Consider the following 21,177-nt stretch of genomic DNA (forward strand, 5'->3'; position numbering starts at 1 on the left):
GCCATGGCGTCAGCCTAGCTCACACCAACCTCAAACTCCTGGGCTCAAGCAATCCTGCTGCCTCAGCCTCCCGAGTAGCTGGGATTACAGGCATGCGCCACCATGCCCGGCTAATTTTTTTTATATACATGTATCAGTTGGCCAATTAATTTCTTTATTTATAGTAGAAACGGGGTCTCGCTCTTGCCCAGGCTGGTTTTGAACTCCTGACCTCGAGCAATCCGCCCGACTAGGCCCTCCCAGAGTGCTAGGATTACAGGCGTGAGCCACTGCACCGGGCCTCGAGTCCCTTTTTACTTATCTGTTTGGCAAATATTTGTGAGTGTATACTGTGCTTTTACTTATTACTTTTACTATTACTTTTACTTATTATACTAGCTATAATAAGGTAGGCAGAGTCTCTGCCTTCAAATTAAGAACGACAGAAACAGAATAATAGGTATTATGTCAGGGTTGTCATAAGGCATAAATGAGATAAGTATCATCTAAGCCTCACACGACCCTCTGAGGCAAAAGCTATCACCTCCATTTTCAAGACGTGGGCACTGGTCAGAGCCCCTGCACTGCCCTCGCCCGATAAGCCATTCTTATGACCAGACCAAACACTCCTGAAGGACGTACAGGATCCATCTCTTAATTCATTAAATCAATGAATTTACTGAGTATTTCAATATTTATCAGGTGTTGTGCTTTGTAATAAAAATAAATAAGACCTACTTCCTGCTTTTAATCAAATAGCTATAAGAGAGTAACACAGTTTCGTGTTCTTTGTAACCCTGGGTATGAGGGGCTGGGCTACCCTACGTGTAGGCACTGGGGATGCCACCCCAGCCCTTCTCTGAGACAGTCCTGGGCAGTCAGGCCAGGTTGAACCTGAGTTACCTCCTCCCTTGTTTTTTTTTTTTGAGACAGAGTCTCGCTTTATTGCCCAGGCTGGATTGAGTGCCGTGGGGTCAGCTGACAGCAACCTCAAACTCCTGGGCTTAAGCAATCCTGCTGCCTCAGCCTCCCGAGTAGCTGGGACTACAGGCATGCGCCACCATGCCGGCTAATTTTTTCTATGTGTATTAGTTAGCCAATTAATTTCTTTCTATTTATAGTAGAGACAGGGTCTCGCTCTTGCTCAGGCTGGTTTCGAACTCCTGACCTCGAGTAATCCACCCGCCTCAGCCTCCCAGAGTGCTAGGATTACAGGCGTGAGCCACCACGACTGGCCTACCTCCTCCCTTCTGGGTTGCTCTGGTGACACATGGTCCTATGACTGCTAGAGGGACAGGCCAGGGAACTTGCTGGAAACACTGGAGCCGGCCCCCCCCCCCCCCCCCCCCCCGTCTCCAAGTCCTACTACCAAGTAACTAGACCCAGAGCAGCAGAAACAGGATTTGCAGCATAGAACACCCTGGTAACCATAGCAGTCTCTTACTTAAACAGACATAAAGTAGATAACATAGGTTGTATTCATTAGTGTTCACCTTGGTGTAATACTGATTAGTTAATGAGCTGTTTTTCCTCCTAGCTATATTAAATTTCTTTACGATTAGGGAGCCCCTTAGTAGTTGTTGTTTTTGAGATGGAGTTTCCCTCTGTCACCTGGGCTACAGTGCCATGGCATCAGCCTAGCTCACAGCAACCTCAAACTCCTCAAGCGATCCTCCTGCTCCTGCCTCAGCCTCCCAAGTAGCTGGGATTACAGGGCAGCACCACCAGGCCCGATTTTTAGTAGAGATTGGCTCTTGCTCTTGCTTAGGCTTGTCTCAAACTCCTGGCCTCAAGTGATCCTCCTGCTTCAGCCTCCCAGCTTGCTACCATTACAGGCATGAGCCACCGCACCTGGCTGAAAGTTATTTTTAATGTGTCATTACACTAAACATCACCACTATGGTCTGAAAAAGCCAGTGTCCCCTCCACTTAAGAGTTTGAGTAGTAGTAGACAAAGCAATAAAAGGAAAACGAGGATTGATGGGGACAGGAAGGGTCATGAAAGCCAAAGGAAGAGTATTTCAAGGAGAGGAATGGTCTGTAGGTCCAGTGTATCAGTTGGGATGATTTAGGCTGAGACAGAACATGCCAATTAAAACTAGAATATTAAAGAAGTACTTATATAAAAGCAAGAATGAAAGAAAGGGGGGACGGCTTCTCTTCCCAATCTTCCCATAGTCCTTTTCGATCTCATTGAGCCAGGTTGGTTCATATGCTCACTGTGGACCATAACAATCACCAGGGGAAAGCCATGCTCTGATCGGCCCAGAAGCTGTCTACGCTTAAATGGAAACACATCAGGACAGAATACACACCTGAATAATGTTGGGGTTCAGCTACACAGAAGTAGAAATAGAAACAGGGTACTTGGCCAGTGATTAGCGCTGCACAGGAGGCTGAAGCAGCAGGAGGGAGGTAGCAACGGAGGGAATCAGTGCCCCTGGGGCGCCACGCTTGATGGTGGTCGCAGCAGATGCAGAGGGCTGAGGAGGGAACACAGGTGAAACGCGGGCAAACTGAGCACAGCTCTTTCAGCAAGCTTCGCTATGATGAGGACAGAGGGAGTGGTACTCGGAGGAAGGTAAGGAGTTGAATACTGGCATTTCTTTTAATAAAAAGAGACTTGAACATTTTAAAAAGTCAATGGGAGGGATCTGATTTCGAGGGAGGTTGAAAATGCAAGAGGTAGAAGGACTAATCAGTCTTGTACGGCTTCTAGGAAGGTGCAGGTAGATGCAATCTAGGCACAGGTGGAGGCGTCAGTCTTAGCCTGGGAGAGGGACGGATGGGAGACAGGAGAGGACGGGAGGGGGGAGATGGACAGCCCCATCTCAGCCGAAGTGGCCACTGCCTTTTTCCCCTGTGCGATTTCTTCCATAAACATACCTGGCTTTTTCTCTAACCCTAATTCTTCGTACAACTGTAGGCTGCTTTTACACTGTTTGGATATTTAACGTTATGTTTGTAGAATCAGGAAGAACAATTTATTTTTTGCTCAAGGAGCCATCAGTCCCGTACACCAAAACCATCACTATAAACAATTTACAATAGGACAGAGACACTGGGACAAGTATTAGAATTTTAGCATAAGGATTTTCTGTGATGTCTAGGAGCAAAATGAATGGATTGTGCTGGGACCCAAATATTGACCCTGCTGTCTCAATTCCAGTGTCCCATGTTTACCCAATTAAGTTATAATCATCAGGAATTATACCCCCAATTGAATATTAATATTGGCAGTTCCTATTAATATCAGCATGCCTGCTACGCCATGGAAACGCTTGGAGAACTTTAGAATATCCATGGGCAAGCTCTACCTCCACAGATTCTAATCCCATTGGCCAGAGCATGAAAAGTTTTAATTAACAAATGTTCATTTAAAATAAATGAATATAGGACTCTGGGAGGCTGAGGCAGGCAGATTGTTTGAGCTCAGAAGTTCGAAACCAGCCTGATCAAGAGCGAGACCCCATCTCTACTAAAAAAAAAAAAAAATAGGACGAAATTAGCTAGACAACTAAAAGTATATATATAAAAAAATTAGTCGGACATGGTGGCACACACCTGTAGTCCCAGCTACTCGGGAGGCTGAAGCAGGAGGATTGCTTGAGCCCAGGGGTTTGAGGTTGCCGTTAGCTAGGCTGACACCACAGCACTCACTCTAGCCAGGACAACAGAGCGAGACTCTGTCTCAAAAAAATAAATAACTGAAACTTTAAAAGTGAAATCAGAGAATCGGGAAGTGCAGATTATTCACGATACAGGGAAATTCTCATGAGAGTACTTTGTTTGGAACGATTGGTCTTAGATGAGCAATTCCTGATCTCCAGTGGTGTGTCTCGCACAGGCCTCGCCCCTCCACACCTCCTCGTCCTCCCTGATCACTCACTGCCTTGTCCCCAACTCCTGCCCCAGTTTACAAGTTAAGAGAGTAGGTCTCAAGGATGCCATGACTCTAAGAGATGACGATGTCTATTTTGCATAATATTTAGTAGTAATTTTCCCAACAGCCCCAAAATTTTAACTTTTAGATGAGTTAAAATGTCATGTATATGCAACTAATTCTGACATACACTTTCAGTGTGCACTCAAAGTGGCTACTGTTATAATTTTCATTTTTATTTAAGACCCAAGTGAAATAGCACTTTTATTGAGTCCTTTCCACTTCCCTGGAGTTACTCTGTTCCCCCTTCCTCCCCCCCCTCCCCCACCATTCTGTCCAGCTGTCTGTTACAGCTGCCCTTCCCACTGTGCCCGTTTTCCTTTTCTTTCTCACTTGTCTGAACAGAAACGATTTTTTATTCAGCTCTGTATCTCCCAGTACCTAACAGTGTCTGGCAAAAACAAGTGCTCCAAACAATTTTGTTTTAGTGTGCACTGGTTGTGATTACTTGCTGCCCTGTGGGAGCAGAGAGTTCAAGAAATAACAATACATGAATGAGAGCCAGGTGTGCCGGCTCACGCCTGTAATCCTAGCACTCTGGGAGGCCGAGGTGGGAGGATGGCTTGAGTTCAGGCGTTCGAGACCAGCCTGCGCAAGAGCAAGACCCTGTCTCTACTAAACACAGAAAAATTAGCTGAGCATGGTGGCAGGCACCCGAAGTCACAGCTACTCAGGAGGCTGAGGCAGGAGAGTCGATTGAGCCCAGGAGTTTGAGGTTGTAGTGAGCTATGATAGTGCCACTGCACTCTAGCCTGGGTGACAAAGTGAGACTCTGTCTCAACAACGAAAAATGAATAAATGAATTAATGAAGCACACTAGAGAACCAAGACATAATTCACAATTCCACTAGACAGTCAGTCTTCATATATATTTTCTGATTATCCTGGGTCCAGGCTAATAATGAAGTTCCTTCCCTTATCTTCACCTCTGCCCACTGACGTCAACCCCACACTACTCTACACAAGGAGCACAAAGCACCCACTGCGCGCAGAGCCCAGCGATGAGTGTTTTATTATCTGCCTCTCTTATCTCAAAAACAGTACTTTTTTCCTCTCTTACACTTCAGTATCTGCTATTGTGCTGCTAATGGATGTCTTTGTATATTTCTAGTAACAACCCCGTTAAGCAAAAATCAGTGTATTTTTTTTTTTTTTTTTTTTTTTTTGAGACAGAGTCTCACTTTGTTGCCCAGGCTAGAGTGAGTGTCATGGAGTCAGCCTAGCTCATAGCAACCTCAAACTCTTAGGCTCAAGCGATCCTTCTGCCTCAGCCTCCCAGGTAGCTGGGACTACAGGCGTGCGCCACCATGCCCAGCTAATTTTTTCTATATATATTAGTTGGCCAATTAATTTCTTTCTATTTATGGTAGAGACGGGATCTCGCTCTTGCTTAGGCTGGTTTTGAACTCCTGACCTTGAGCAATCCGCCCGCCTCGGCCTCCTAGAGTGCTAGGATTACAGGTGTAAGCCACCACACCCAGCCAATGTATTTAACTTTTTACTGAATTATGTATAAATTTGGGTAGACAATGGATTTATAGCCATCTGAAAATGTTCTCGTTGAATCACGACGTAATAAGCCACCTGCAACTGCTCAGACCTTTGCTAATAAAAGCCCCAGATTCCTATCGTGAAAGGGCCATTTCTCACAGGTACCTGCCACCCACCCACACCCACACCCCCACAGGTAAGACCCAAAGGCTTACTTACTTCCCTTTGGTTCATTACTCCTAAGACCCCCTGCAGGTGAGGGTGGGCGGTGTCAGGCCCTTAATCCCGGATGGCCACTGCTCTACTGATTGTTCAGAGAGAAACCGCTTAACTAGTTCTATGTGGCACAGCATTTTCCTAACCAGGCCGTGCCTCTCATTCAAAAGCACCTGGTTTATGAATTACAAGTTTTAAACTAAACTCACTCTCTAGACCTGAACGCGATTCTGTTTTTAAAGTAAAATACACAGACACGTGCACACTGGCATGTGCTCTGCTTTCCGTCCCTCCTAAGGGGAAACAATCTGAAACAGAACATTCGAGAAATCCATCATACAACGATCTTGTTGGGGTTAGTGGCTTGCCTCGGCCAGCTGTGACTGCCTCATCTCACTCCACTGGTGACACCTGTAGCGAGATGCTCATCCACCTGCATCGTGCCTTCTCCAGCCCGTGCTGCAAGGACTTGCTCTTTGAGCTTTGCTTTTCTAGCCTAGAAGTGATCCCCTTTCTCCAGACCTCAATGCCCTTGGCCATGGTATAGCTTCAGTCACGTTAATACAATTGATTTCTCTTGAAAACTATACTTTGCTTGCTTTGATTGAAATCTGGCTATTCTCCCAAACCCCTCAGCCATTCAGATTATTGTGCTGTATTCTTTCTACAGGTAGTTAATTTGTCCATGCTTACCCCCTCAATATTTTTTCTGAGGGTATCTATTAAATAACATTTAAAGTCCATTGTCCAAAACTCTTTGAGTAGTGCTGAGACGGACACGGATAATATTTAACAATTACTCTTTTTTGCTATTTCCTAAACACACCAGCAGCCTTAACTAATTGAATGTTTTTGCATAAGCAAATGAAAGAACATTGGCCTGGGTATGTGATGTGCTTGTTCAGAAACCATTCATTCTGTTTAAAGTGATCAAGCATGGCTTAGCTCTTATCCTTAGGAGATTTTTTTTGGAGACAATCTCATTCTGTTGCCCAAGCTAGAGTGAGTGCTGTGGCGTCAGCCTAGCTCACAGCAACCTCACACTCCTGGGCTCAAGCAATCCTCCCAGCCTCCAGAGTAGCTGGGACTACAGGCATGCGCCACCGTGCCCAGCTAAATTTTTTTCTATGTATTTTTAGTTGTCCAGCTAATTTATTACTATTTTTAGTAGAGATGGGGGGTCTCGCTCTTGCTCAGGCTAGTCTTGAACTCCTGACCTTGAGGGATCCTCCCACCTCAGCCTCCCAGAATGCTAGCATTACAGGTGTGCGCCACTGCACCGGCCCTTAGGAGATTTTAAGTTCAGCTCACAGAAGGCTGTGTTAATTCCCAACACTCAGAGGGTCTCTCGCTTGTAGCCCTATATTAACAACAAAACTGTACCCATATATTAGTGAAACAGACTTCACCAGTTTTGATAGAAAGCATTTGCCACACACCAGAGAAAATATGGTTCCCCCAATGCCTAAAACATTTACCATCCAATTCTTTACATTTACAGAAAATTAATGGCAAGTCCTGCATTAGAATGTGTGCAAGGGAAAAAAAAACAAAACATTCTGTATGACCATGTGTGGCTTAGTTAAAAAGAAGAAATTTAAAGAAAAAAATGAAATTAAAATTTATTCAAAAATAAACACAGCATTTGCCAGTCTCAATGACCAAAATTTTTTATATACTTTCAGTTTAGATGTGTCCTCTCAATTGTGTCTTTGTACCCAAGCAATCATGGCATAAAAAAAAAAAAAAAAAAAAAAAAATCAATTGTGTCTTTGATAAACATTACCTTTATCTTCTTCCCAAATACAAACCAAACTACGTCACTGCCCTGAAGGGTGTCACTGCCTTTGCTCCTTTGGTTGTTCCTTCCTGTCCAGTATCCTTCCCTGCCTATCCAGTTTTACCTATTTTTTTTAGGGCTATCTGAACCCCCATCTCCTGCGAGAGACCTTTCCTTAACTTTGGCTTTATTCAGTTTGGCGTTTAGTCGTGTCCTGGACATCATACCTTACAGAGATGAAGTCCTTGAGAGCAGGGACCATGCCTGTGACTTCTCCAGGGCCACCCGCAGCCTACACACACTTGCCAGCACGAGCGTTCAACAGAGACTCACTGAATTGAACTAAATCAGATGTCAAGGAGAGTCATGGCCATTTCTGCCTCATTTGCATCAAGATGTGAACCAAAACAGTGACCCAGACCAAACTCACTTTAGGAAGTTCCATGTAAGGTTAGACATCATACATACTCAAGAGATTCTCTTTTTTTTTTTTTTGAAGTCAGAACAATCCTTTTCTATACCACTTGCTAACTTCACTAATGATATGTTTTGCTCTTCTTCAACAGGCTGCATGTTAAACAGCCAAGAGGTAAGGCTCACCATCCACTACGAAAATGGGTTCACTATCTCCAGGGAGAATGGAGGCGCCAGCAGCATATTGTACCGCTACCCCTTCGAAAGGCTGAAGATGTCTGCTGACGACGGCATCAGGAATCTGTACCTTGATTTTGGTGGTCCCGAGGGAGAACTGGTAAGAGTGTTTCTGGAAGACATGTTTATTCTAATAGGTATTTCTCTTTCCTCCTCCTCCTCACTTCTTACTCTTCATAGAAAATCATGGACTGACGTTCCATTTGGAACCAGGACATTTTTTTTTCCATTTTCAAGATAGCATTGGGTTTAGGTTTCCATTGTTGTTTTTCTTTCTCCACATTAGGAAACCATTCTCTTTTTAAAGTTTTGTTTAATGTTAAAAGGAAATAGCCCTTGTAAGAAATAGGTTTTTATCAAAAATAACGTAAAATACTAAAGCTGGCAAACTTAAATAAGTTCTATCCATTGCTATTATCAGCAGTTTGCTGGAGTAAGAGTTGAGTAATAGAGTGACTTGGTTGCTACAGAAAGTCTGCTGATCAGAAAAAAAAGAAATACATATATCCACATAGCCATCATCTTTTTTTTTTTTTTGGTCTCCTTGTTCTTTAAAGGAAATAACACGAAGTCATGATTCCTCTTAGAAAGGCCAGAGAAATATGTCAGACATCGAAAATAAGTTATGACAAAGGAGTACAGTAGTACTTTTTCTTTCCTCAATATTTAGCCAACAGTTCAAAGTCTTACCACACATGAAATCTTATGTCTACTGACATAGTCCCAGTGGATGTAGATTTTGATAGTCTTGCAATTTTAGAACTGAAAGATCTTAGAGATAGGATACTTCAACCTCCAAATTAGAAAATTGCAGTTAAAAAAATCTTATTTTTAGGTTCCACTTGAGTATTGTAATATAAAAAAATTAAAAAAATATATAGAAAAAATTATTAATTTTTAAAACTATAAAATCTTATTTTGATTATTTAATTTTTTTTTTTTTTTTAAGAGACAGGATCTCACTATGTTGCCCAAGCTGGCCTTAAACTCTCAGGCTCAAGCAACCTTCCCACTTCAGCCTTCTGAGTAGCTGGGACTATTAGCATAGATAGACCCAAATATCCATACCCACCTCTGGAAATTTTATTTTTATTTTTTTCGAGACAGAGTCTCGCTTTGATGCCCAGGCTAGAGTGAGTGCCGTGGCGTCAGTCTAGCTCACAGCAACCTCAAACTCCTGGGCTCAAGCGATCCTGCTGCCTCAGCCTCCCAAGTAGCTGGGACTACAGGCATGCGCCACCATGCCTGGCTAATGTTTTTTGTATATATATTAGTTGGCCAATTAATTTCTTTCTATTTATAGTAGAGACGGGGTCTCGCTCTTGCTCAGGCTGGTTTCGAACTCCTGACCTCGAGCAATCCACCCGCCTCAGCCTCCCAGAGTGCCAGAATTACAGGCGTGAGCCACCGCGCCCGGCCGGAAATCTTATTTTTTATTTTGTATAGACAGTCTGTACACCCAGGCTCAAATGCAATGGTGCAATCACAGCTCGCTGCAACCTTCAACTCCTGGGCTCAAGGGTTCCTCCCAACTCAGCTTCCCGACAGGCACATGCTACCATGCGCAGCTAATTTATTTTTAGTAAAGATGGGGGTCTGTGATGCCCAGGCTGCTCTCAAACTCCTGGCTTCAAGTGATCCTCCTGCTTCACCTCCCAAAGTGCTGGGATTATAGGTGGGAGCCACTGCACCTGGCAGAAATCTTAAATGATGCACATACATGGGAGACTATGGATAAGCCATGGCCCAGGGCTTTACAAAAGCCTTAGGCATTAGTGAGAGTTAAATCCTTCTCTATTAAATTAGCCAGTTATTAATATCAGTTGCCATTTAGCAAGTAAGGTATTAGATTATTCCTGGCTATTTATATATTTTTAACCTGTTTTATTCCTGGCTATTTTTAACTCCTGATTTATATTTATTATTTTTTTTTTTTTTTGAGACAGAGTCTTATGCTGTTGCCTGGGCCAGAGTGCCATGGCATCAGCATAGCTCATAGCAACCTCAAACTCCTAGGCTCAAGCAATCCTTCTGCCTCAGCCTCCCGAGTAGCTGGGACGACAGGCATGCGCCACCATGTCCGGCTAATTTTTTCTATATATATATTAGTTGGTCAATTAATTTCTTTCTATTTTTAGTAGAGATGGGGTCTCACTCTTGCTCAGGCTGGTTTCGAACTCTTGACCTTGAACTATCCTCCTGCCTCGGCCTCAGAGTGCTAGGATTACAGGCGTGAGCCACCATGCCTGGCCTATATTTAATTTTATACAAAGTTTAGAAATGAACTAGTGCTTTATAATCTATGTTACCAGTAAGTTGTATTTTTCTTTAAAAGGCAAAGTTAACTGAATTATGTCCTCTTCCTGATGTGTTATCAGTGCCAAGGGGCGGCCACACACTGGCTGCTATAGCCTCATCACAATCCTGGTGCAGCAGGTGGCAGCTATTCACACTATAGGCCTATGCTTAGAGTTTAACTGGCCTTCCTAACTAGCCTCCCGTCTTGCATTCCCACCACAAACCCAACAAGGGTGTCAAAAATCACGCCCTTAGGCTGGTCAAGGTGCGGTGGCTCACACCTGTAATCGTAGCACTCCAGGAGGCTGAGGTGGGAGGATCCTTTGAGCCCAGGAGTTCGAGACCAGCCTGAGCAAGAGCAAGATGGGTTCTCTACTAAAAATAGAAAGAAATTAACTAGCCAATTAAAAATATATAGAAAAAAATTAGCTGGGCATGGTGGTGCATGCCTGTAGTCCAAGCTACCCAGGAGGCTGAAGCAGGAGGATCGCTTGAGCCCAGGAGTTTGAGGTTGCTGTGACCTAAGCTGACGCCATGGCACTCTAGCCAGGGCAACAGAGTGAGACTTTGTCTCAAAAAAAAAAAAAAAAAAAAAAAATATCACGCCCTTAGGCTGGGCGGGGTGGGGTGGCTCACACCTGTAATCCTAGCACTACAGGAGGCTGAGGTGGGAGGATCCTTTGAGCTCTGGAGTTGGAGACCAGCCTGAGCAAGAGCAAGACCCCATCTCTACTAAAAAATAAATTAGCTGGACGAAAATATATAGAAAAAATTAGCCGGGCATGGTGGCATATGCCTATAGACCCAGCTACTTGGGAGGCTGAGGCAGAAGGATTGCTTGAGCCCAGGAGTTTGAGGTTGCTGTGAGCTAGGCTGACATCACAGCACTCTGGCCCAGGCAACGGAGTGAAACTGTCTCAGAAAGAAAAAAAAAAATAAAAATTTTATATATATATACACACACACACATACACATACACACACACACACATATATATACACACACACATATATATATATATATATATCTCACTCACACCCTCAGATGGTCATGCTGAAGCTGAAGCTGAGTTTGCTGTGCCCACACCCCAGGAATATAATTACAATTAGTGGTGTCCATATGGGATATTCCTCTTTAAATCCACTTTTTAGTCCTTCCTACCAGGCGTGGTGGAACCCAGTATACCACCTAATTTGTACGTGAAACTTCACACCACTATTACATTATGACACAGAATAACCTGCTTCATAGTATACTTTTGTTTGTGGCTTTCAGTTCCCAAGAGTTTCCATAGCTCTGGTACATTCTTTATCCCAGTTCTTTCTAAAAAGTAGAACATCACATTTCAGTGTGCTTGTTTGGCATCTTTATTACATTGTCTGTGTTATATGGTGGTGATAACGTCCTCTCTCCACAGACCATGGACCTGCACTCTTGTCCGAAGCCGATCGTATTTGTGTTGCACACGTTCTTGTCAGCCAAAGTCACTCGTATGGGACTGCTTGTCTGAGCAGCAGCAAAAAAAAAAAAAAAAAAAATCAGAAGAGCCTTGACTGTCACAAGAAGTATTTCCAACTCCAGAAAAAAAAAAAAAAGCACAAAAAGCAAGCTCTCTGCTCTCTCCTCCAGCACAGTGCCTTCCCAAGAACCTGCGAACCACTGCTGACCCAGCCCCGCGTTTAAGGACGAGCTACCTTTCCCAATCCACCTTGGCCAGACATTCTAGCACTCTAATGAGCTCCAAAATGAAGCTGGTGATTTACTGTCTTGTTTCATTATGTGGTTTATAAGTAATTAGGTCTGTTTCCCCTGCTAAAAAAGGATGGTTCATTCTGTTTCTCATTTTAGACATAATCAAATAGCCAAGAGTTGTTTTCTTTTTCTTCTTCCTATAGGATTTGTTTTGGGCTTGGCCTTGATCTCTTATTTAGGACAACTCTCCCTTCCCAGGTGCTAGTTTGCACCAGCCCGTGGCTTCCGGGTCATTCCAGATAGGCCGTATGTCTTGGAGTTTACTGTCCTCCCTAGCTCCGTCCACCCTAGGAAGTCCTTCGGTTGCGTCACCAAAGGGTTCTTCTATCTGTCCTGGCTGTCACTCTATCCCCACCCTGGCCATTCCTACCTTATCACAAGCTTTGCTACTCTGAAGTGCTATCTTTAGGACTTAGAACTTCCAAGATTTGATTGCCTTGCCTTCCACCCCTCCCCCTTTCTGGTGATGACCACATTGAAAAGCCAGTTGGAAATCACTGCTTTGAAAGAAAGGTTTTGCTTCATTTAGGTTTTTCTGATTTATCTTGGTAAGAGCCAGGGAACGTTATAAGATTTACTTTAAAAGAAAAATCCTCATTTTAGGCTAAGCCATTTTTTTATTGCTTACCAAATGTGCCTTTGGTTAGGGTTAGTGGAGCTTTATCAGTCAGCATTTGAGCAACTGGATATCACTGCCATTCCAGGGAGACCATCCACCCTAGTTTTGAGAAATAGTCTTGGAGGTGGGTTTCCTCAATGGCATCTTTTCTAGCGGGCAGGTCTCTTTGGGGAAGGTTAATCCTGAAGAACCAGCTTGCTTGGAGAGTAGACTTTGTGGGTAAAGCCACGTTTTTGGCACAAACATCAGGTGCGATTGCTTTGGGCTGTGCGAGCCACGTGGCATCCTGGCCCTGGCCCTCTCCCTGTGGGGCAGCAGAGTGGCACGGACAAGCAGCTGCCAGTCAGGACTCAGTGTTGCCTTCACACCACATCCCACAGCGGGCAGGGTGACACCACCATGGAACCTGCATTTTGTTAAGCACTGCCAGCCAGATGTCGTCCTGAGGACACAGTGGCAGTAAGATTGTCATTTTGTGTTACTGGAGAATCACACTCTGTGTTTTTCCTGATTTTGAAGGAGGTATATATCTGACAACACAATAGTATAATATCTACGTAAAATGTCAAGATTAGTACAGTTCTTGGATCTGAAAGAAAAGGTAATATTGATTTGGATGTTATTTATGCTCTCTGAAGAAAACTCTAGGAGTAGTTCTCATTTACTAGATTTGTCCAGACTGCCAAAGGAGGACGTGAGCACTGTGGGGTGGTGGGGTGGCACTCCACAGGGGGCGGGGAGAGAAGCCGACACAGCCGTATATGCAAAACAGAAGCCTGTGGTTCTAGTGCGGACTGGCTGGTGGGACTGGTGAGCAGGGAGAGTCCTGGGTGGATGTTGTAACCTCGTCGTCTTCCCCTGCACGAGTCAGTCCTCCTTCCACGTGTACAGTGAGACCAGCACCAGGCAGAGGCTGGGAGAGATGCCTGTTCTTGTCCCAGCTTCATCTTACTGAAGTTCCAAAAACAAATTATCTGATCCACTTTAAACTGGAAATTAAAATCTAGACAGGAGTGTCTTTCGAGAGCTTGTTATGTTTTGAAAATTCATAAACCTAAAGATTGGTTCTACTTGAGATAAATTTTTCAGGGAAGGAAGAAAATGCCTTGAAGGTCCAGCTATGATTTCTAGAAGCAGAATTTTAGCACACAGTACCCTCCGATAAGACATTCGGACACTCTGCAGTGGAAGCATTATTAATGTGAGATGTTGAACCATGTGTTCACGGACTCCAGTGGCAAAGCCATTTGGTGGAGGGTTTCTGTGTTAACGTGAAAGGCTAAGTCACTGAGATTTGCAGGGAAACTTCTGAGCCACCCTGCTTATTAGTGACAGAAAAATCTGTAAAGTAGGTGTGACTATAATGTGAGCAGGAGAGGCAGGGCACGTGTGCATTTCAGCTTGCTTTGCTCAGGCTTACACTGTCACGTGTAACGCTGATGTCCATAGGGTTAATAGCTTGTGAGTCGTGATGTGAAATGAAAGTATACAGATTTCCTTTGTCCACTAGCTGCCCCCAAGAGCAAGAGCCCATAAGGCACTTGTTTTACATCAACGGCTTTCCAATCATGGGTAACAATTAAGTATGTTTGTGGGATTGCAAAACCACAATGGGACACCTTGGTAAATACGTATTAATATTTTGTATTTAGATGCCAAAATATGGCAGACCATTTTTAAATAACTAAAAATGGGCATTTTTAATATTTCACCTTTTATAAATCTAGCTAACTTTTCATTTTGCATTAGGAAAATTCAGAGTGTTGTGGGCTTGTGTGTGTAGAATGGAAAGGAAACTGCATATTGGTGCCCCCAATTCAGATGGCCCACTTCCTGTGCCCCCCGAGACCTGGGGCTTAGACATCTTCTCCACATTCCACACAGACCCTGTAAGCAGCCAGTTGGCGTGTGACAAGTCCTCCTCCGCTCTCCCTAGAGCTTCTCTCCACAAAAAGAGAAAGAAAAAGAAAAGGCTAGGTTTTTCTTTCTCTGAAAAAGGTAGGTCCTTTCCTGAAGTCATCAAATTAACCTACCCTGGAAATCAGTATCTAATATTTTATATGAAGAAATACTTAAATGTATGTTTATGCAGTATTTTATCAGATAGCTGTAACTGTAAACTCACCTACCTAGTAGGTAAGAGTTTCAGGTTAAATAATTGAAATATGTATAGGCAGTCAAAACGTTACTTTAAATTTCATTCACCTATTTTAAAGCCATGTTTTTGCACCCTTTAAGCTAGAGAAAGTCTAATAGTGCCTGTTTTTATCATCTGTACTCTCACAAACTTTGTTACTGAAAATTATTGCATGGCAGGAGAGATTATTTCTCATATTTTCGTAAGTAGAAAAATATAGACAATGAATGGCTAATATTGTTACTGATGGTTTTCTTAATTTATCCTCCTAAGCAAAATGGTAAAGATTTTTCCAGCTGAAAAATGCACTTAGCTGATAACTCAGAATTTATTCTTGGGGGGAAAAATTAAGCTGTGTGGAATCTGGACAAGATTATGTTTCTGTCGCAAACAGGTTTTGCTGTAAATGGTTTTGATGGACAGAAGTGTGAGAAAAGATGATTTTTTTTTGTTGTTGTTACTTTTGTGAGAAACTCCAGGTCTTCTTGCTTAACTTATATGCATGTGGATATATTTGTTTTCAAAGCCATGGAAGAATCTCTGTTCATATTTTTTAATGCAAATTACCTTGTATGCTGCTATGCAAATTCTATTAAAAGCCCTACCTGCTTAGAGTTAAACATTTTTGAAACTTTCAGGGAAGACCTGTAGACTCAAGCACTTTCTGCTTTTTTGTATCTTATCTTGGACACTTATGCTGAATTATGTTCTTATTTTCACTGGTTATAAGCTATTGATTGTACATAATATTTAAGCTATCCAAATATCCAACATACATTTCCACGTGGCTGCCATCGGCTGTTGATGCCATGAATGAAATGGCTGCTTAGAAAGCCAAAGGTCTTTTTTCAGTCCCTAATAAAGTAAAATGCCAGATCTTTTTGGTCTTGAAGCAAATTGCTCTGATTACATCAAATATCTATGTGATGAGAAGAGACATTTAAGTTTGGGATTCTGCTTAAACTTTAAGATCAATTTGATTAGAGTCATATTCATTCTTTTTACGCATCTGTATCAGGTATGATATTCTATCCCAGATATACATCGTATAGTATATTCTACTTTGAGTTTAGATATCATTTTTAGTTAAATCTCGGTTGTTGGGGCTTTTCTTTTTCCCTCTGAAAATGAAAGTACAAGGAATCTGCCATCACCTGCCATTCTCTTTCTGTGCCCTATGTTTTAATCGCTTGGTAATCTAGAATTATTTTGACTTTCCACACACAGCCTGTCTTTAAACAGTAGCAGTCCTCCTCCCCCCACTTAAGCTGTGTCTTTCCCTGTGCTGGATACATACATACTCAGTAAATGTGTGATGATAGTTCTGAAATAATTATATTGTATATCAGGATTATGTATTTCAGCACTATAGTTATTCCTATGCCATAATAATGTTAAGTGGAATTTATTTTACACCAGTATCAGAATCCTTAAGTGGCTGATGTGAAACCCTTTTTCTTAAAAAAAAATCTGGCAGATCAGTGATACGAGTTTGTCCTATTAAAGGATAGATATTTCAAGTTAAGGGCAAGACACATAAAGCACATCTCTTTTCTTGTCTCGCTGACACTAGCTCAACTGCCAACTAGAATGTTTATTATATATTAACTTCAGAGAATATTTTAACAAGATCTTCTGTTGTTTCACAACATAAACTTGAGCTTAATCTCTTGCCGCCTCTATTCTTCCTTCCCACTTTGGGTGACTGAACTGAAGTATATTCAGTTTGAGAAGTGAATCCACATTTAATATAACACATAAATACGCATTTGCAAATTATTGTTTGTTCTCCAATGATTGTATTCAACAAAAATCTACCATATAAGCCATAATCCTTGAATTGCCCTTTTCAAAGTAGATTGGTTAAAGCTACAGAAGTATAGCAGAAATGATACTTCATTATACTGTATGTAAGCTTAGGAATCCTGGCTATATTTCTGATTTCTGAGTCCCGTAAGTACCTTTCTCAGTTTTGGGCTAGAGCGCAGCGGCATCATCATAGCTCACTGCAGCCTCGAACTCCTAGGCTTGAGAAATCCTCCTGCCTCAGCCTCCTGAGTAGCTAGGACTCCAGCCACAGAACACCATGCCAGTTTTCTTCAGTTTTTTTAGAGACAGGGTCTATGTTTCTCAGGCTCAGTAATCTTAACCTCCATGTCATTGACACATGCTTTTTAGTTGTCACCTCTTCCAAAATGACAGAAGTCTCTTATGAATACACAAAAGGTTCTTTAGGTACTTGGAGGAACTTTGAAATGGCAAGGCTAATTAGTGACATATTAATTCATGTATTCTTTCATCTAATTAAAGCTTATTTAATGTGTAGTTCTGTACCAGGCATTCCAAAGGGTCCAAAAGAAAATTCCTGCCCTCAAGTACCAGGAATTTTCTCAGTCACACCATGCCATCTGTTTATCAATCGGCAGTTAAGTACCTCTTCATATTTTTACCAAAGTAAAAAATTTACAATTCTGCTTATCTAGATCTGGCCAACTGGAAACTATTTAAAGGGATGTCCAGGCTTTTATCCACACCAATGTGAAATGATTTTGAACTTCAAGTTTGGGAAAGAAAACAGTATCCTTAGCAAGATACATCACAACAAACAAGAATTAAGCTCTGTTGCCCAAAGTGGATCAATGGGATCAAGTCTTTTTTAAAAAAATGCTTCTTTCAACTATGAACAGCAAACCTGAATGCATATTTCCTCAACCCTCTAAGATTTGCTAACCCATTCATTTCTACGCTTATACCATTTATGCATCTAATTTGCTGGAAGTCTACTTTTTCCTGGAATACTCTGGCATTAAAATTCAGTGAAAAGGGGACCTAAAGAAAATAAGAGGTTGGTTGAATTTTTCCGTAAGTTTCACACAGTAACAGTCCCTTTCTGTCCAGCTTGCCTTCCATTAATCCACTAGGGTCACCTTTTCAGACAGTGTCCCTAGACATGCTCAGAAAGTAGCTAAGCGGTCTGTGATCGGAATGAAATAAGGGACATAATCACATGGGCTCCTTCCCCTTTGTTTTCCAGCATCCTGGAATTGTGCACAAAAAAAATCGGGCATGCCTTCAGTGTCTTGGTCTTTACTTTAAACCTACCCTTTGACAATCAGGTGCTAATGATTGTATATTACTGAAACCAGCACACATAAGTATTGTCTTGTAAGTGTCTGCCCCTCCTAGGTTGGAAAAGGTCCTTTTCCTTCTATCTTGGTTCTGCTGAGGAGGGTGTCACATATTTTCACCTGTTTTGTAAATTAATAGAATTTGGGGAGAGGAAATTATTTAAACTAAGTTTCGGGTTTGGCACGGTCATCGTTCTCGGTGATACTCTTCTCACCTTGTAGCAAATCTGCCCTTATCATAGCAACCGGTTTGGGATTTTTTTCCTCCACTATAGGCTCAAGTGTTATGTTTACAATCTGTTGGAGGAGTTCAGCATTATGAGACCTTGGTACCCAAAGAATCTGTTTCCTTTTTGGTACCAGATCTGAGGTTTTTTAAAGAAGATAATGTGGAAAACCACTACCTATTGAAGGCCTATTTTGGCTAATCTTTGCAAACTCTGATTATACCCACTTATATGTATTCTTTTCCTTACTGCTTTCATTTTTGTTAATTATAAAGACTTAGAAAGCTTAAATAATACTTCTACCAATAATTAAAACTATGTGATATTCTGGGTTCTTTCTTCTTTTTAGAACAGTGTATTTAAAGATGACTTTTTAAGTCTTATTTAAAATTTAAATCTCAAATCTTCTGGATACCAAATCAAAAACCCACAGCATAAAACAGGGCAGTACTTGTGTTCTTAATTTTTAAAAAAGCTTTATGTATACTCTATAAATATAGATGCATAGACAACACTTCCCCTTGAGTTGCATATCAACATATAGCATTGTACATTACAATGAAAATTTGTAACTTAAGGCTATTATATATATAAATATATACCTTTGTAACCTTTATACTGTAAATAAAAAGTTGCTTTTAGACTTGTATTTTCTCCATTTTTTTTAACTGTTAAAACAGTTTCAAACCTATAGGAAAGTTTCAAAAACAATACAAAATCCTCCTGTATGCCCTTCCCCCAGATTTTCCAATTGTTAACATTTTACCACATTGGTTCCATTACGTTGCCTTGTCTTTTTCTGACATGATACTCTGTCACCCTTCAATCCTCTGGTGTGTACCTCCAAAACACAAGGACATTCCCTGCATTGCCACCATGCCTCCCAATCGGGAGATCAACACTGGTACACCACCACCAGCCGCTCCAGAGACCCCGCCCAGATTCCTCCCAGCTGCGTTTTCCTTTCCCTTCTGGCCCAGGATCACGTGTTGCTTTGCGTTGTCACATCTCATCAGTCAGGACCAGCTCCTCAGTCTCACCCTCATTCTCATGGGAGTCTCAGAGAGCACAGGTCTCTCGCTCTGCAGGATGGCCCTGTCCCTACTCTGCCTGGGACCAGACCCGGTCACTGCTCTTGGCAGGAAAACCACAGAAGCAACGCCAGGCTCTCCTCAGAGTACCCTGTTAGGAGGCACACGATGGTCACCTGTCCCACCACTGGTGGTGTTAACATCAATCACCTTCCCCTTTGTATTTGATTAGCGTCTGGTGGGGAGACACTCACATGTACCAACATTCTGGGCTTCATCAAATCACCCCCACCAGCTTAACATCCATTAACTCCTGTCTGTATCTGCCACTGTGACAGCTGCCAAGGGTGATCATCTAGTGTCATTCCTTCTGCATTTAGTAGGTGGCATTTTGCCAGAAGCCAGAACTTCCTTCTCCCCATGTATTGACATTAAATACTCACAGATTTCTGGTTGTAAATGGGTTTTCATGCGCTGCTTATTTTCCAACTCCTGACCTTGAGTGATCCACCTGCCTCAGCCTCCCAGAGTGCTAGGATTACAGGCATGAGCCACCACACCCGGCCTGCACTGCTTACTTTAATGTCCAAATTATCCTAGAGTTGGCCAGTGGGAGCCCCTTCAGAAGTCCTGGAATCAGCCATTTTCCCATGAGGCCCTGAGGCTTTTTAATGTAGGCTGATACTCAGAAACCAAGACCTGGGTGCTTGGTTTGCTCATTCCTATGTGGCAAAGAAAACATGCGTGGGTGTGTACACGAGTGTGTTGTACGTATATACACACGCCTCTATCTCTAGATCATTTAAAAGCTATTCAGATACTTCTAAGATACGAGGAGTCTATCTTCCCCATCCATGTTTGTAACTCCCTTCTCAGCCAGTGAGTAATCTTTGACTCCAATTATTTTCAATACATTTACTTATCTGCTCAATTAGTAATTTGTGCAATGTGACCCGCACCCCAACCACTCGGGTCACTGCTCCCCACCCTCCCACCACCTCCCGGCACACTGTCCTGCGCCCCTGCCGGCGTCCCCTCCCTCTCACCTCAGGGTGGGGAGGGCAGGGAAAAGAAGGGAAGATGAGAACAGAAGCAACCTGCATGTTTTTTGCCCTCCATCTTTTCTCTTACAGGAGCAACTTGTGACCAAGTGAATCACCTGTCTCGGGGCCACTGTGAAGCACATGCACGACAACCCCACTCTTAAAAACTTCCAATTCCAATTCCACCACTTTCTGTGTGACGGAAGCTTACTCAGGGGACCAATCTGAGTTTTATACTTTGGGTCAAAGACAGGAGAAGGAGAGAATAGTTTCTCAGGAATCACATTAGAATCATCAGTGCTCCAACTATTAAACATTTGGGTGTCAGTCACTTACTTTTCCTGGTTGTTGTCAGAATCCCGGGTTTCGGCACCAAAGATGTCAGGGTGGAAGTCTGCCCTCAGTTTGTGCTGTGCTCTTGGCCGAAGAATAATCAGACGCACCAAAGTGTCAAGTCCAGACTATCATCCCAGTCCTCTCTGACTCCTCCTTGCTTGGAAAAGTCACCAGCAAAGCCAATACGCCGGCAGGAGCAATTTCACAAGAGCAGCTCTGTCTGCGAGTGGAGACAAACACACCAACTCACTACTAACGTATCGGATTGTTCTGGTTTAATAGCCCAGTCTGGAGGTGGACTCTTGGGAGGTGTGGGGTGTTAGCAAATGATCAACAGGTGTCCTCAAATTTCCATCTGCCTACACGAGCTCCCTCTAACAAAGCCCACCTGGGGGCTGAACTGCAATGCAGTTTCAAGCTAATGGCATATTAATTACCCTTACATTACTTTAGGTCACTTTCTAAATAGTATTATAATGCCTGGGCTGGGAATTCCCAGATTGATAAAGCATTCCGTCCTTCCCCGGGTGGAGCAGTTGCTCGGG

The 21,177-nt window shown here is 42.7% G+C and overlaps 1 protein-coding gene and 1 non-coding gene across 4 annotated transcripts in view; one reads left to right on the top strand and one right to left on the bottom strand.

Moving 5' to 3' along the window:
* Nucleotides 1-17,063, top strand: part of SNTB2 (syntrophin beta 2) — a 100,593-nt gene extending 83,530 nt beyond the window's left edge. The window contains exons 6-7 of the mRNA XM_075995759.1: nt 7,976-8,160; nt 11,777-17,063. Coding sequence (XP_075851874.1) covers nt 7,976-8,160; nt 11,777-11,869 — 278 coding nt within the window. The 3' untranslated portion in view covers nt 11,870-17,063. The remainder of the gene's footprint in view (nt 1-7,975; nt 8,161-11,776) is intronic.
* LOC105858966 (peptide deformylase, mitochondrial) overlaps nt 1-21,177 on the bottom strand; it is a 48,184-nt gene that overhangs the window by 17,432 nt on the left and 9,575 nt on the right. For 2 of the 3 annotated variants that reach the window (XR_012913689.1, XR_012913690.1), the window contains exons 2-3: nt 20,633-20,852; nt 11,752-11,865 (exon numbers count right to left, since the gene is read on the bottom strand). This is a non-coding gene — a transcript (peptide deformylase, mitochondrial). Of the gene's footprint in view, nt 1-11,751; nt 11,866-20,632; nt 20,853-21,177 lie in introns of those variants that run through there. The other variant, XR_012913691.1, reaches the window with a different exon arrangement.

The sequence above is a fragment of the Microcebus murinus genome, chromosome 20 (genome assembly GCF_040939455.1).
Source record: "Microcebus murinus isolate Inina chromosome 20, M.murinus_Inina_mat1.0, whole genome shotgun sequence".
NCBI classification, from domain to species: domain Eukaryota; kingdom Metazoa; phylum Chordata; class Mammalia; order Primates; family Cheirogaleidae; genus Microcebus; species Microcebus murinus.